This window comes from Elephantulus edwardii, unplaced genomic scaffold, assembly GCF_000299155.1.
Source record: "Elephantulus edwardii isolate Elephantulus edwardi_28Jun2011 unplaced genomic scaffold, EleEdw1.0 scaffold00320, whole genome shotgun sequence".
In the NCBI taxonomy this organism is placed as follows: Eukaryota; Metazoa; Chordata; class Mammalia; order Macroscelidea; family Macroscelididae; genus Elephantulus; species Elephantulus edwardii.
The window spans coordinates 546,387-558,272 of NW_006400070.1; the positions used below are offsets into that span (position 1 = coordinate 546,387).

At 39.7% G+C, this 11,886-nt stretch overlaps 1 protein-coding gene across 2 annotated transcripts in view; it reads left to right on the plus strand.

The window, feature by feature from the left end:
• Positions 1-2,309: 2,309 nt before the first annotated feature.
• Positions 2,310-11,886, plus strand: part of SMC4 (structural maintenance of chromosomes 4) — a 52,882-nt gene continuing 43,305 nt past the window's right edge. The window contains exons 1-4 of one of the 2 annotated variants that reach the window (XM_006901335.1): positions 2,310-2,448; positions 3,513-3,691; positions 4,123-4,314; positions 5,730-5,906. In XM_006901335.1, the coding sequence (XP_006901397.1) occupies positions 2,310-2,448; positions 3,513-3,691; positions 4,123-4,314; positions 5,730-5,906 (687 nt within the window). The remainder of the gene's footprint in view (positions 2,449-3,512; positions 3,692-4,122; positions 4,315-5,729; positions 5,907-11,886) is intronic. The other variant, XM_006901336.1, reaches the window with a different exon arrangement.

Consider the following 11,886-nt stretch of genomic DNA (forward strand, 5'->3'; position numbering starts at 1 on the left):
ATATATAATATACGCACTGTATTCACAAACCCAGGTTTAAAAACCCAACAACATAACTGTCTGGGGTCAAAAATTATCGTACTTGCTTGATAATCCTGTCTTGCACACTGCAATATTCCAAGAGCCCCTTAAAGAGACGTTCCCTGACGGATAAGAATGAGTTGATAGCACTAGCAAATTGTTCCTGCTCTATGGAGTCCTTTCATCAAAAAGTTTTAAAAATTTGAAACTGCCTTTCACTAAACAATAATTCGAATACAGCTACTGTTTCGCTGTTCACATTACATCATTCATTAACTCAACCTCTAATTTTCAAAGGGGTACGCCTTTGTCCAGACTCAAATCCAAAATCCCCTGGCTCGGAGTCCCTCGCGGCCACAGTGACCCTCTGCACAACGGCTCTGCAGGGTTCCAAGGCTCTAACGAAGCCGAACGCCCCATCTTCCTCTCAGAGTATCTGGTAGGTCCTAAAAGCTAGCCGTACTGCGAACAGCCCATCACTGCATCACCAGCGCCCTGCTCCCCAAGCTCTTTCAAAGCCCTACTGCTCCGGGGAGGCAGAAAATCAACGGGTGATGCGGGCCGTATACACCATCAAAGCAGAGAAAGGGAGGTCAAGCGATGGCTACAACCTCGCAACCTCACTACCGCCAAAGGCGAAGAGATTTACCTCAAGTCCCAAGAAAGCCGTCACAACTGCACTCAGACAGCAGCTCCGGTTACCAATAAGCCTCCGACCTCCAGTTACCATAGCGACTTCCCAGCAACGCCCCCTCCCGCTTCCCGCGATACTTCGAGCTACGCGCTCCTCCCCCACACCCCGCCCGGCGCGACGTCCTCGCGTATCCATGGCCCCGCCCCGCAGTGAGCCCGCCCGGCCTTGAGGCTCCCTTATTGGACGACTCAGCCTCTCCTCCGGTGATGGGCGGGGCCCGGCTAATTTTTTTTTTTTCCTTTTTCACAAAATGGCATTTCCCCCACCATCACCACCCCTTGTTTTTAAATTACAGTGCGGATGCTATAGGCTACAGGTAAATATTCCCTCGTCCTTCCCTTGCACTAAATAGACACATCCCACATCCCAGTGGCCCGGGTTGGGCCGGGAACTCGCACTTGCGCAAGAGTGACCAGAAGATGGCGGTGGTAATCGCCGAACTTTTTTTTTTTTTAAATTAGTAGTTCCCAGAAAGCACTGCGCGTATTTGTAACGAATTTCCGTTCGAGTTTGTATTTTAGGCGCCATTTTCGAGTGAAGGACCCGGAGCTGAAAACACCGGTAGTAGCCGGGGCGGAGACTTACTCAGCTGGGTGCGAGCTTGGTCTGCGTGGACTCCCCCGCAGGTAAAGTACGTGTTTTGCTGGTCAGACTGTCAGATATCTTGCCCTGGGCGCGTCTGTGGGCGCCCGGGAAGCAGAGGCCTCGAGCTGGAGGCGGCCGGGGCTGGGCGATCACGCTCGGGGCACCCCTCCCCCCGCGCCCGCTCCCCAGCCGCCGGGCTCCCGCGCGCCGCTCCCCGCGCAACTTTCCTGAGCGGCATCCCCGAGAGCTTGAAAGCCTCGCAGATCTCTTCTCCAGAACTACTGGCCACTACCGAGAAGAGGCGTCTCCCCCGGCCCGTCGCTCAGCACCCTTCTCCCGGGGGATTAGTTACCCGGCCCGAGCCTTCGCTAGTGACCTGTCAGGGCCGTGTGTCATCTAATGAGATCCCGCCTCGGACCCACAGCCTCCTGACATCCCCAAAGCATTGAAACGAAGCAGGTGCGCCCTGGCCCCGACCGGGAAGTCGCTGCTGCTGTTCCCGGACCTGCGGCCGTGCTCCTGGGGCGCGAAACCCCGAGCCGTCAGCCTCCCCGGGCTGAGTGGAGGGGGGCGGGAGCTGGTGCGAGGGCGCTCGGGTGCAGAGTTGTTGACCACCTGCCTGAGGTTAACGATGACCCCTCTGAAGGTGTGTGCGCTTGCACCCCTGCCCCGGAGAGCGCGGGAGGAGTTTGTTACCTTGCGTGTCAGGGTTTCCTCGCCTGAAGTTCCTTTATGAGGGTTACTCTCCTGCATCCACCCAGCGATGTCGGGCGGGGCAAATGAGAGGGTCCGAGAAGGGCGAAGAACCTTGGCCATTGGCTGCCAGGCACGCGGAGACCTTCCCGCCTTCGCACGGCTTGTTGGTTGCAGTGTAGGAGTTTCTTCCCCGAGGACCCGCTGCCTGGGACCGGGTCTCAGCGGGCCGGTGAGGAGAGCTGGACGGGGATGGTTGGCTCGGGTCCCCTGCCCGCACCTGACTTACCCCGGTTCTTCCCCGGCCCCAGTGACCATGCCCCGCAAAGGCATGCAGCCCTCCACGGCCCGGCGCCCCGAAGAGGAGCCACCGCCGTCCCCCGACAGCCCTTGCCGGGACGCCGAGTCGGGGCCGCCGCTGTCCGAGCGCACCCAGAGCCCGCCCGCGGCCGCAGGTGAGTACCGCGCGCTGAGCCTCTGCGCCTGGACCCTGCGGGAGGGGGCGAGGGAGGAGCGCTTAGACCCCGCGCTTTCCCGGGGATCCTGCTGGAGGGGGGCACCGCACACCGGCCCCAGAGCCTCTGTCCTGAGACCACTGCGAATTTCCCCGGGACCCTGCTGAAGGGGGCGAAGGAGGAGCGCTTAGAGCCCTCGCTTTCCCGGGGGAACGAGAGGAGCGCGCTTCGCGTTTGGATTTGTGTACGCGTTTATCGGATTTGGGTGCTTGTTTGTGGTGGTCCGGACTTATTCCTTTTGGCGGAAATGGACACGGTCAGCCGAGAAATTAGTGGACTTCCTCCCCCACCCCACTGTCCTTAAGATTGTATGTGGGTGTGATTCGTGAGCGTGTGGCTGTCTCTAATCTCATTTCCATCGTCTCTAAATTCCCTTTAGACTCACCCAGCTGCTTTGGAACACTCTGTGTCACTTAAGCTCTCGGGGTCTAAAATTGTAGTTCTAGATGCTCAAAGATGGGGAGACAGTTGTTCACGATGTGGAGTGGTTTAAAATTCAGTCAGAATGATAAGGAGTCTTGCTAACGCAGTAAGGAAAACACCCGATTACTAATGGAAAGGTAGGCAGTTTGAACCCACTTAGCTCTTGAAGGTTGGCAGTGGTCTGTGTGAGCCACTCGATGCTGACCATAGCTGACCCAGACGTACGGTAGGGAGGCGATTGAGCAGCAAAGTCTATGGGACAGTTCTTACTCTCCTCCTATAGGATCACTATAATTTTTGGATCTGCCCCACTGCTGTGGATATGGGTTAGAATGGGAAGATTTGCTTTGTGATTTTGTATTTGAATTCCTATGTGGTAGAGTTCTGTAGAACATTACTTTCTAAACACTTTATTAGAAAAAAGTGGGAGATACTTTCTTCCCACATAGGAGTTCAGGGTAAAACTGTATTTATGTAAAAGTGGAAACTTTAATAAGTAATAACCCTTTCCAACTCAGCAGTTACCCTCCTAATAAATTGTACTAATGTAGGTTTCCTCTCACCCCTTTCCTTTGACTTAGATACTCCAAGTGAGGAGCTTGACAATAGAAGTTTAGAAGAAATTCTCAATAGCATCCCTCCTCCACCACCTCCAGCAATGACCAATGAAGCTGGAGCCCCTCGGCTTATGATAACTCATATTGTAAACCAGAACTTCAAATCTTATGCTGGAGAAAAAATTCTGGGGCCTTTTCATAAGGTATTTGCTCATTTTATAGAACTGTTTTGTGTAACTACTGTGCTTCTGTGTCTCCTGAACTGTTGATTGTTGCATAAGGTTTCGTATGCTTTAAATGGTGAAATTTGGTTTTGTTTATCTAAGTTGCTTTTTTAACAGTATCTCACTATAAGGTTTCTTATAAATAAGATTAGTAAGTTTTTGTTTGAAGGGAGTACTTGTTTTTAAATTAAAAAAAAATTAAACAAGATTAGACCAGTCTTGTTAAAAAAAAAATTAGACCATAGTCTAGTTATTAAAGCTTGTAAAAAGAAAACAAGTTGTAATTGAGTACCTTCTAAAATGTAAATATTTGTAGTTGAGCAACATTTAAATAAGCAATTTAAATTAAAATCTACCAGTATGCCATTTTAACTTTAGCTTTTGTTTTGTTTCTTTTTCTTTTTATGCAGCGTTTTTCATGTATTATCGGGCCAAATGGCAGTGGCAAATCCAATGTTATTGATTCTATGCTTTTTGTCTTTGGCTATCGAGCACAGAAAATAAGGTCTAAAAAGCTTTCAGTACTGATCCATAATTCTGATGAACACAAGGATATTCAGAGTTGTACTGTAGAAGTTCATTTTCAAAAGATAATTGATAAGGTAAGGGATTGGGGCTAATTATTTGAAACCACATTGCATATTTTATTGGTTTTGAGTTTGAATCAGCTTTTTAAAATTAGCGTCGAAGCAGAACAGTTAACTGATCCCATCACCTCTGTGACTTTGTTTTGTGAAGGATTTTGGTGGCTATTAAGCTTAAAATAGTAACATTGTTAACCAGAGAAATGAATTATAATAATTTGTAGTAATCTTTATATTTTTAATTGAGCAGTCTTAGTATCTACAATGCTAAATTTATATTTTATTCTAAATTTTTAATTATTCTAAAGTCTCTTTTTCTTGCTTTAAGATAAATTGCTAATTGTTGATAATGTAACAGTTGCCTAATTTTACTATGTCCTTTTAATTCATGTGAAATTTAATGTTGGTGATGCCATACATGTATCAGTGATGATGATGATGATGATGATGATGATGATGATGATAAAGAGCTTGCTTTCAGTTTAAGTTCCTCTGATTGAGGCTTTTAAATGTAAAAAGACCATGCTAACATTTGTTTTCTAAACATGAAAATAATTAGAGGTAAACTACTTAGATTATTTGCATTGTTCTTTTGATTTTCAGGTTTGATTTTGTTTTTCTTCATAGTTAACATTGAAAAAGTATGGTTTAAAAATAATCTAAATGAACCTTATAAAGTGAAATTACTAATTTTTATTTTTTTATGTGTACAACTAATTTTGCTAATACTTTTTATCATTTGTGCTAGAAAACATAAATCATATGTGGTTCTTTTGTTCTGTTTTGTCTATAAAGAGTCATTCTGTTACTATAATTAACATGACGGCATTTTTTTAAGGGTACGAGAAAGCAAATTTTAAGATTAAAGTAAATTTGCACTTGTGGGGTTTTTGGTTTTTTTATCTGATTTTTTTCCAGTAAATCCAAGCATATATATCAATTATTTCCAACTCTCTTGTAATTTTCAATTAATGACCGATAAATACTCTTTATTCCACTGTTCTGCCTTCTCTCCCTCTCTCACCGCCTCCCCCCCCCCAAAAAAAATCAGGTCCCTCTTTACCTCTTATCTGGACCTACTTCTGTAGCTTTTTAAAAATAAACTAGTAGTTTAATCTACCAGTATGGTATAATAATTTAAGCAGATTTGTTTGGGGTATCCTTCCATCAACTCTTGTTTTCTCAGAATGTTTTTAGATTTGTTCAGTTTTAAGAAGTTTGTTTGTTTTTAATTGGTGTTTTCATTTGTGAGCATCAGGAACTTAAAAAGTTAGCTCTTTGCAAAACAAAATTATTTAAGAGATTAAATTTGCTAGTTTGTTATGAGTACATTCTATCAAAGTTTTTTAATCCATAGAATTTCTTCCAACATGAAATTGGAAGTGGACCTATGACCAGCAATTGTTTCCTGGTTTTGTTTTTCCTCAAAACAGGAAGGAGATGATTATGAAGTCATTCCCAACAGTAACTTCTATGTATCCAGAACAGCTTACAGAGATAATACTTCAGTGTACCACATAAGTGGAAAGAAAAAAACATTTAAGGATGTTGGAAATCTTCTTCGAAGCCATGGAATTGACTTGGACCATAATAGATTTTTAATTTTACAGGTAAATTGATTAAAGTTTAACAGTTCTTTTCGTATTTCTGGTTTATTTTTGTTTTCAGTATACGTGAGGGGATTTTTCCTTGTTGGTTGAGTCCTAGTTTTTTGAAACCTTAAAGTACTATAGCAGCACATCATGGTTTACATACTACTGTTAAGATGCGAATCATTATTTGCTGCTCTAGAAATTTAAGGAAATTCATTCAGAACACAGTTTTCATCATCAGATACTCATACTATGTTTGGATGGACTAGCATACTTGTTCCGCTCTAGCAGCACGTAAATATTGGCGTAGTGAAATAAATAGTAAACACCAATATTATTGTGCTGCTTTAGTGTGACAGGGATATAACAACTATCATTTTTATTTGCATTTTCCTTGAAGATAAGGGGTTTTGGTTTGTTTTGTTTTTTAAAACATTGTGATTTTGGGGAAAACTTATCTAGCCAATTAGGGTCTTAGATATTTTTCACATTGTGTAGGTATCTGATTGTGTTCTGTTTGCTGTTTTTTTCCAGTAGTCTAGTTTCCCTGTTTCCTTGTCATCTTGGCAGTAACATTTCTAATGATATTCATTAGCTTTTTATAGTGTATTGTTTTCCTTTAATTTTGTTTTTGTTATTTAACAAAGCAAATGAAAATATGCTTAATGCTCAATAAATTTAGCTTAACACCTGATTTCCTCTTAACACTTTTTTCAGTGTTAAAAATGTATTCAGATTGATAGTTTGCTTTATTAATTAAAATCTAATTTCTTGAACCACTACTTATAAGTAAGTCCAAAAATAAGTAACTGAAATGTATTTTACATACCTGGTATGAAATTAGTTTTATTAGACATTTTGTATTCCTGCCAACTAGCATTGCTTGTTAAGAAAATTACTTATCTTCTGTTACCTTTTAAAAAATTCATTAGGCATTTTAAAATTCCTTTTTTATTTGAAACTATTTTATTTCCTGGCTCCTGTGTACTGTCACTAAGACCATAAAAATAAAAGCAAAAATAGTGGTGTAGAAATTATTATTGATATTCATTCTTGTCTTATACTACTGATATTGAAATAACTCACAAATTTTTAACCTAACATACATAGCTTTATTAGAATAACTAGAATGTTCCTAGTAGCAAATTTAAGAAATGCTAGTCCCTATTTCCATTTTAATTTTTACCCAATTTTTTTAAAATCCATAGTGTATAAGGTAAATCAATAGCATTCTGGCATACCCTGTGTAGATACCTTATATAGTATTATTACACAGTATATTAGTACATTATATTAGTAGTGCTTCTGTGACAAAACTTGTTTAACTTGTTGGCAAATGGGGTGAACTTTCCTATCACATGGCTTGATTTGGTAAATTATAGGTGAAAAGTCATATCCTTTTATAATAATAAACGGGATGATGAAAACTAATTTTGCTGTTTATTATTTTTCTCCCTGAAATATTAGTCAAAGCTTTGTCTTTGTGCAAAAGCTGGTCAGACTGTTTTTAAACTTTCTTATAATAATGGTTTTGTAATTCAGTCTAGTTTTATGTAATTCAATAAAGAAAGAAAGTAATAATAACTTCCCAAGGAACTTAATGAGAAAAATTTCTAAACTTTTGCATTTCTATTGTATAGGTTTCTAAAGTACCAGGGACACTTAAACTATATGTTCTCATAATATTCCGCCCTTTTTGTAATCTTAACAATTTGAACTTTTTAAAAAAAAACCTAAGGTAAACTTTTCAATTTAATAGATTTGATTTAGTTCTATTACATTTATATGCTAAAAACTGTGAATTCGTCTTTTCGAAAGAAGAGATTTGGCTAGTGTTCCATAAAGAGTTTGAAAGTAGTGATTGTGTCTATAGATTTTTACTTAATTTCTTATCATCTTAAACTCCTGCTTTAGAAATTTTTAATATTTGAAGGTAAGTACGTGGATTTTGTTACCTTCTATCCTGAATGAAGTTTATCTTAAAATTTGTTTGAAAGCCTAAGAACTTAAGGTCACATCTGTCCTATATCACTTGGAAGTCACTCTTTTACCCACAGTACAGGTTACCAGTTAAAAGTAATCTAAAGTTAATAAAAGTTGTTTTTAAGTTAAAAGCACCAAATTTTACAAGTTGACAAGGGCCATGAGATTTTTGTACTATATAAATGGCTATTGGTTTGGTAAATTTTGATCTTTCAAAAGAATACCTGATGAGATACTATGCTGTCAGTGACATAGAGATCATTCCACCTTGTTTCTTGACCCTCGAGATTCTTTTATATGCTCTTTAAGAGTGCTATAATATAACTAGGCTATTTTTTTTTTCTATGTTTGTACATTTCCATGTTTTACATATATCTTATTTGGGTACCTTTTCTCCACCAGAGGCTCTGAGAAAAAGATGAGCAGTCTCCTCTCATATGATCTTTAGCCTCGTGAAAACCCACTGGCAGGACAGTTATGAATTGGTTCTAACTAAGAGGCAATGAGTTTGAATTTTAAGATGGTTTTTCTCCTTTTAACAGTATACAGTCCAAATAAGTAGGTTCTGTCCAGTATGGGTAACTGTCTTATAAATTTGGCTTAATTAATTTTGGTGCCTTTACGCTATTCAAGGGTGAGGGTGATAAGCACTACATTTGTTTAAAGTTTCATTTTATACAGATTTCCAGTTTATTACTTTTTAAGCTTCATATTGTGAACTCTGACTTAATTTTAAAGGCAAAACACAAGTTTATTTAGTAATTTTGGGAATGGGATTAGCCTAGGTTTGCATTCTTCCTGAGTTGATATTACATATATACTGTTTAGATTCTTGGTCATGTTTCTGTAGAAATAAAATTGCCCTTTAAAAAAAAAAATTAACGTTATGCTAGTAACGCAATGGAGCCTGGTTGAATAACTAACTTCATTTGTAAAAGAGAGTGCATATCTGCTTCTTAAGGAGCCAAAATAGTTATCAAGAATCTCACCCAAATAATACTGATGGTTATACTTGATTAATACAGATAATGGTGCTAAGTCATACGTGATGAATGTTGACATGACATATGTTTTGTTATTAATTTATTTACTACACTTAGAAAGGGAGAAATGAGAGTCCTTCTAAAATATTCTCCTTTCTGCACTTATATTAGACAGATATAAATAACCCAGATGATTTGCTTTCTTAGCTTCTAGTAGCATGCAAAGAGCAAAATAAAATGAAATTAATGTAAAATATGATGACAAGAAACAATAAGCTTACAATTTCTTGAAAACAAAGGTCCTTACTGTAGGACCAACAGTCAATATTATGATAAATGGAAGAAGAATTGAAGCTGTCTGTTGGATCAGCAGTCAGCACCCTCGGTACCAGCAGTCAGGAAATCAGGAGACGAATTGTGTTAGGCTAGTCTGCTCTCAGGGACCTTGATCCAGGCCATGGTCGAGAAGTCACCTGCTGTGCATCAGAGAGCTGGATAATGAATAAGGATGATGGAAAAATAAATGATGACTCTCATATGGGGTCCAAGAGAAGCATATATGTCTTGGAGGCAAAGATGGTGAAGCTTCGTCTTTCATACTTTGGACATGTAGGTAAGCAAGGTTATTCATTGGAGAGGGATATCATGCTTGGGAAGATGGGGTGATATGTGATGGAGAGGAAGAAGACCCCCAATGAGATGGATTGACATGGCTACTTAAGCAGTGTGAGTGTTACGAGAGATGGATAAGGATGGCACAGGATAGGGAAGGGTTCAGGTTGGCTACTTATAGGGTCGCTATGAATCATACTCAGCTTGACAGCACCTAATAACAAGGATAAGGTTTTACTGGGTATATACTTATTTTCTCCACCTCACTTGCTGAAACTGAGGAGGACCTTGAAGCGCTTGCTGCAGAGGGTCAAGGACTGCAGCCTTCAAGATGGATTGAGGCTCAATATCAAGAAGACAAAGGTTCTCAGCACTGGACCAATTGACAGCATCAGGATGGATGGTGAAAAGATTGAGATTGTTCACAGCTTTGGTTTGCTTGGCTCCACAGTCAACACTCTTGGCACCAGTAGCCAATTAAAAGTCGCATTGCCATGGGAAAGTCTGCTGTTAGGGATCTCCAAAATACTGAAGAGCAATGGTGTCTCCCTGGAGACTAAGGTACATCTGTTAACAGGCCATGGTCTTTGCTATCACTTGTTATGCATCTGAATGTTGGACAATGACTAGGGAGAATAGAAGGAGAATTGATGCCTTTGAGCTGTGGTGTTGCAGAAGAATATTGAATGTACCATGGACTGCAAAAAAAACAGATTCATCCTAGAGAGGCTTAAACCAGGCTACTCCTTGGAGGCAAGGATTCTGGGGCTTCGTCTGACATACTTTGGACATGTTGTAAGGAGAGACAGGTCCTTGGAGAGGGACATCATGCTTGGTAGGGTGGAGGGACAGCGCAGGAGGGGAAGACCCCCTGAGGTGGATTGATTCAGTGACTGGGGTAATCGGGATGGGTGTATTGGAGACAGTGCGATTGGCACAGGACAGAGCAGGGTTTAGGGCTATGGTACATAGGGTCTCTGTAAGTCACAAGCAACTCGATGGCACAAAGCAACAACAACAGTACTGAACTAAATATGCAGAAGGTGGAGGTCAAAGAAAAAGGAGTGAAAATATCCGGCTTGAGAACTATCGAGCCCCGTTAGGACATCTACTTAATACATTTAAGATTTTCAAATGGTACTATGATTTAGATTATCATGAACTAGCTTAATAACAGCTCTTAATACCCTGGTTTACCATCCGACAACAAACTTGAGACTTAAGTCTCTAGTGTTATATATGTCTTCTTGCAGCATGTTATTTGTAAAAATTAGTTGACATTTCCATGTTGGCTAGTTGTTTCTTAGTTTTTAAGGACATAACTATAGGAAGTCTGCAATAAATTAACAATGAAAAAATTCTTTACAATCTTTCTAGACTATTTAAAGCTTTACAAATTAAAGATACCAAGCAGCCTAGCATTTTAGAAACATTTTTATGTAATTGTTTCTCTTATTATTTGAGAGCTTTGATGTGGGTGACTTTAAATTCAGATGGATACTTTTACATTGGTATATCTGAACTGTCTTTTGTTTTGTCCTAAATTAAAACTTTTTTATAATTTTACTTGAGATCAGTTTTTTGAGAAATATTCTAGACCCATATGACCTATGTGGAAGAGAGCAAAAACAAATGGTATCTGAGATGGTAGGCAGAAGGTGAGCAAAAAAACAGAAATAATGCCAAAGTTGGCCCAGATTGTGAAATACCTGTTAGTCAAAGGAGAAATAAAGGCCTAATTGTTCTACTACTCTGTTGATTCTAATATTGCTAATTAGATAATAGAGAATCTGATGAAGAAATTAATGCCATAGAACATAATTGTAGTCTCTGGAATAGATAATCTAAAAATCTTGACTTGAAAAGCCGGGGAAGAAGATGATATTTCTATGTTGGGCTATCCAAAATTGATTATTATATGGGATTTGAAACAGTTGTTTTGTTTTGAGGGTTTTTTTGTTTGTTTGTTTGTTTGTTTGTTTTGTTGTTGTTTTTTGTAAACTTCATGTCCCCTCATTTTAATTGTCCAACTGAGCAAATTTTTAGAAGAAAACCAAAGCTATGTCTTTCATTTTACCTGGGGAGGGAGCAGTAATAACTCAAAGAAAAAGCCTCTGCTTTCCCAGGGTTGTCTCCTGAAAACTTCCTGTACTTTCATGCAGTAATTGGTAATCGATGCTTTCTGGATTATTTTTACTTATATAAATAAATTCATACTGAGTTCCCAGTTTTCATTATATGAAAAATACATACAGTGTTATAAATGTAGTGGGTCCTGTTGGCAACTATGGGCTAGAGGCCAAAGATCTACAAAACTTCCTACAATTATGAGTACAGCTCCTCACCAAAGAATATTCGAGCCTAAAATGTTAGTAGTAACACTTGGGTTTTTTTATTATTTTTTTCTTTATTTTATTTAA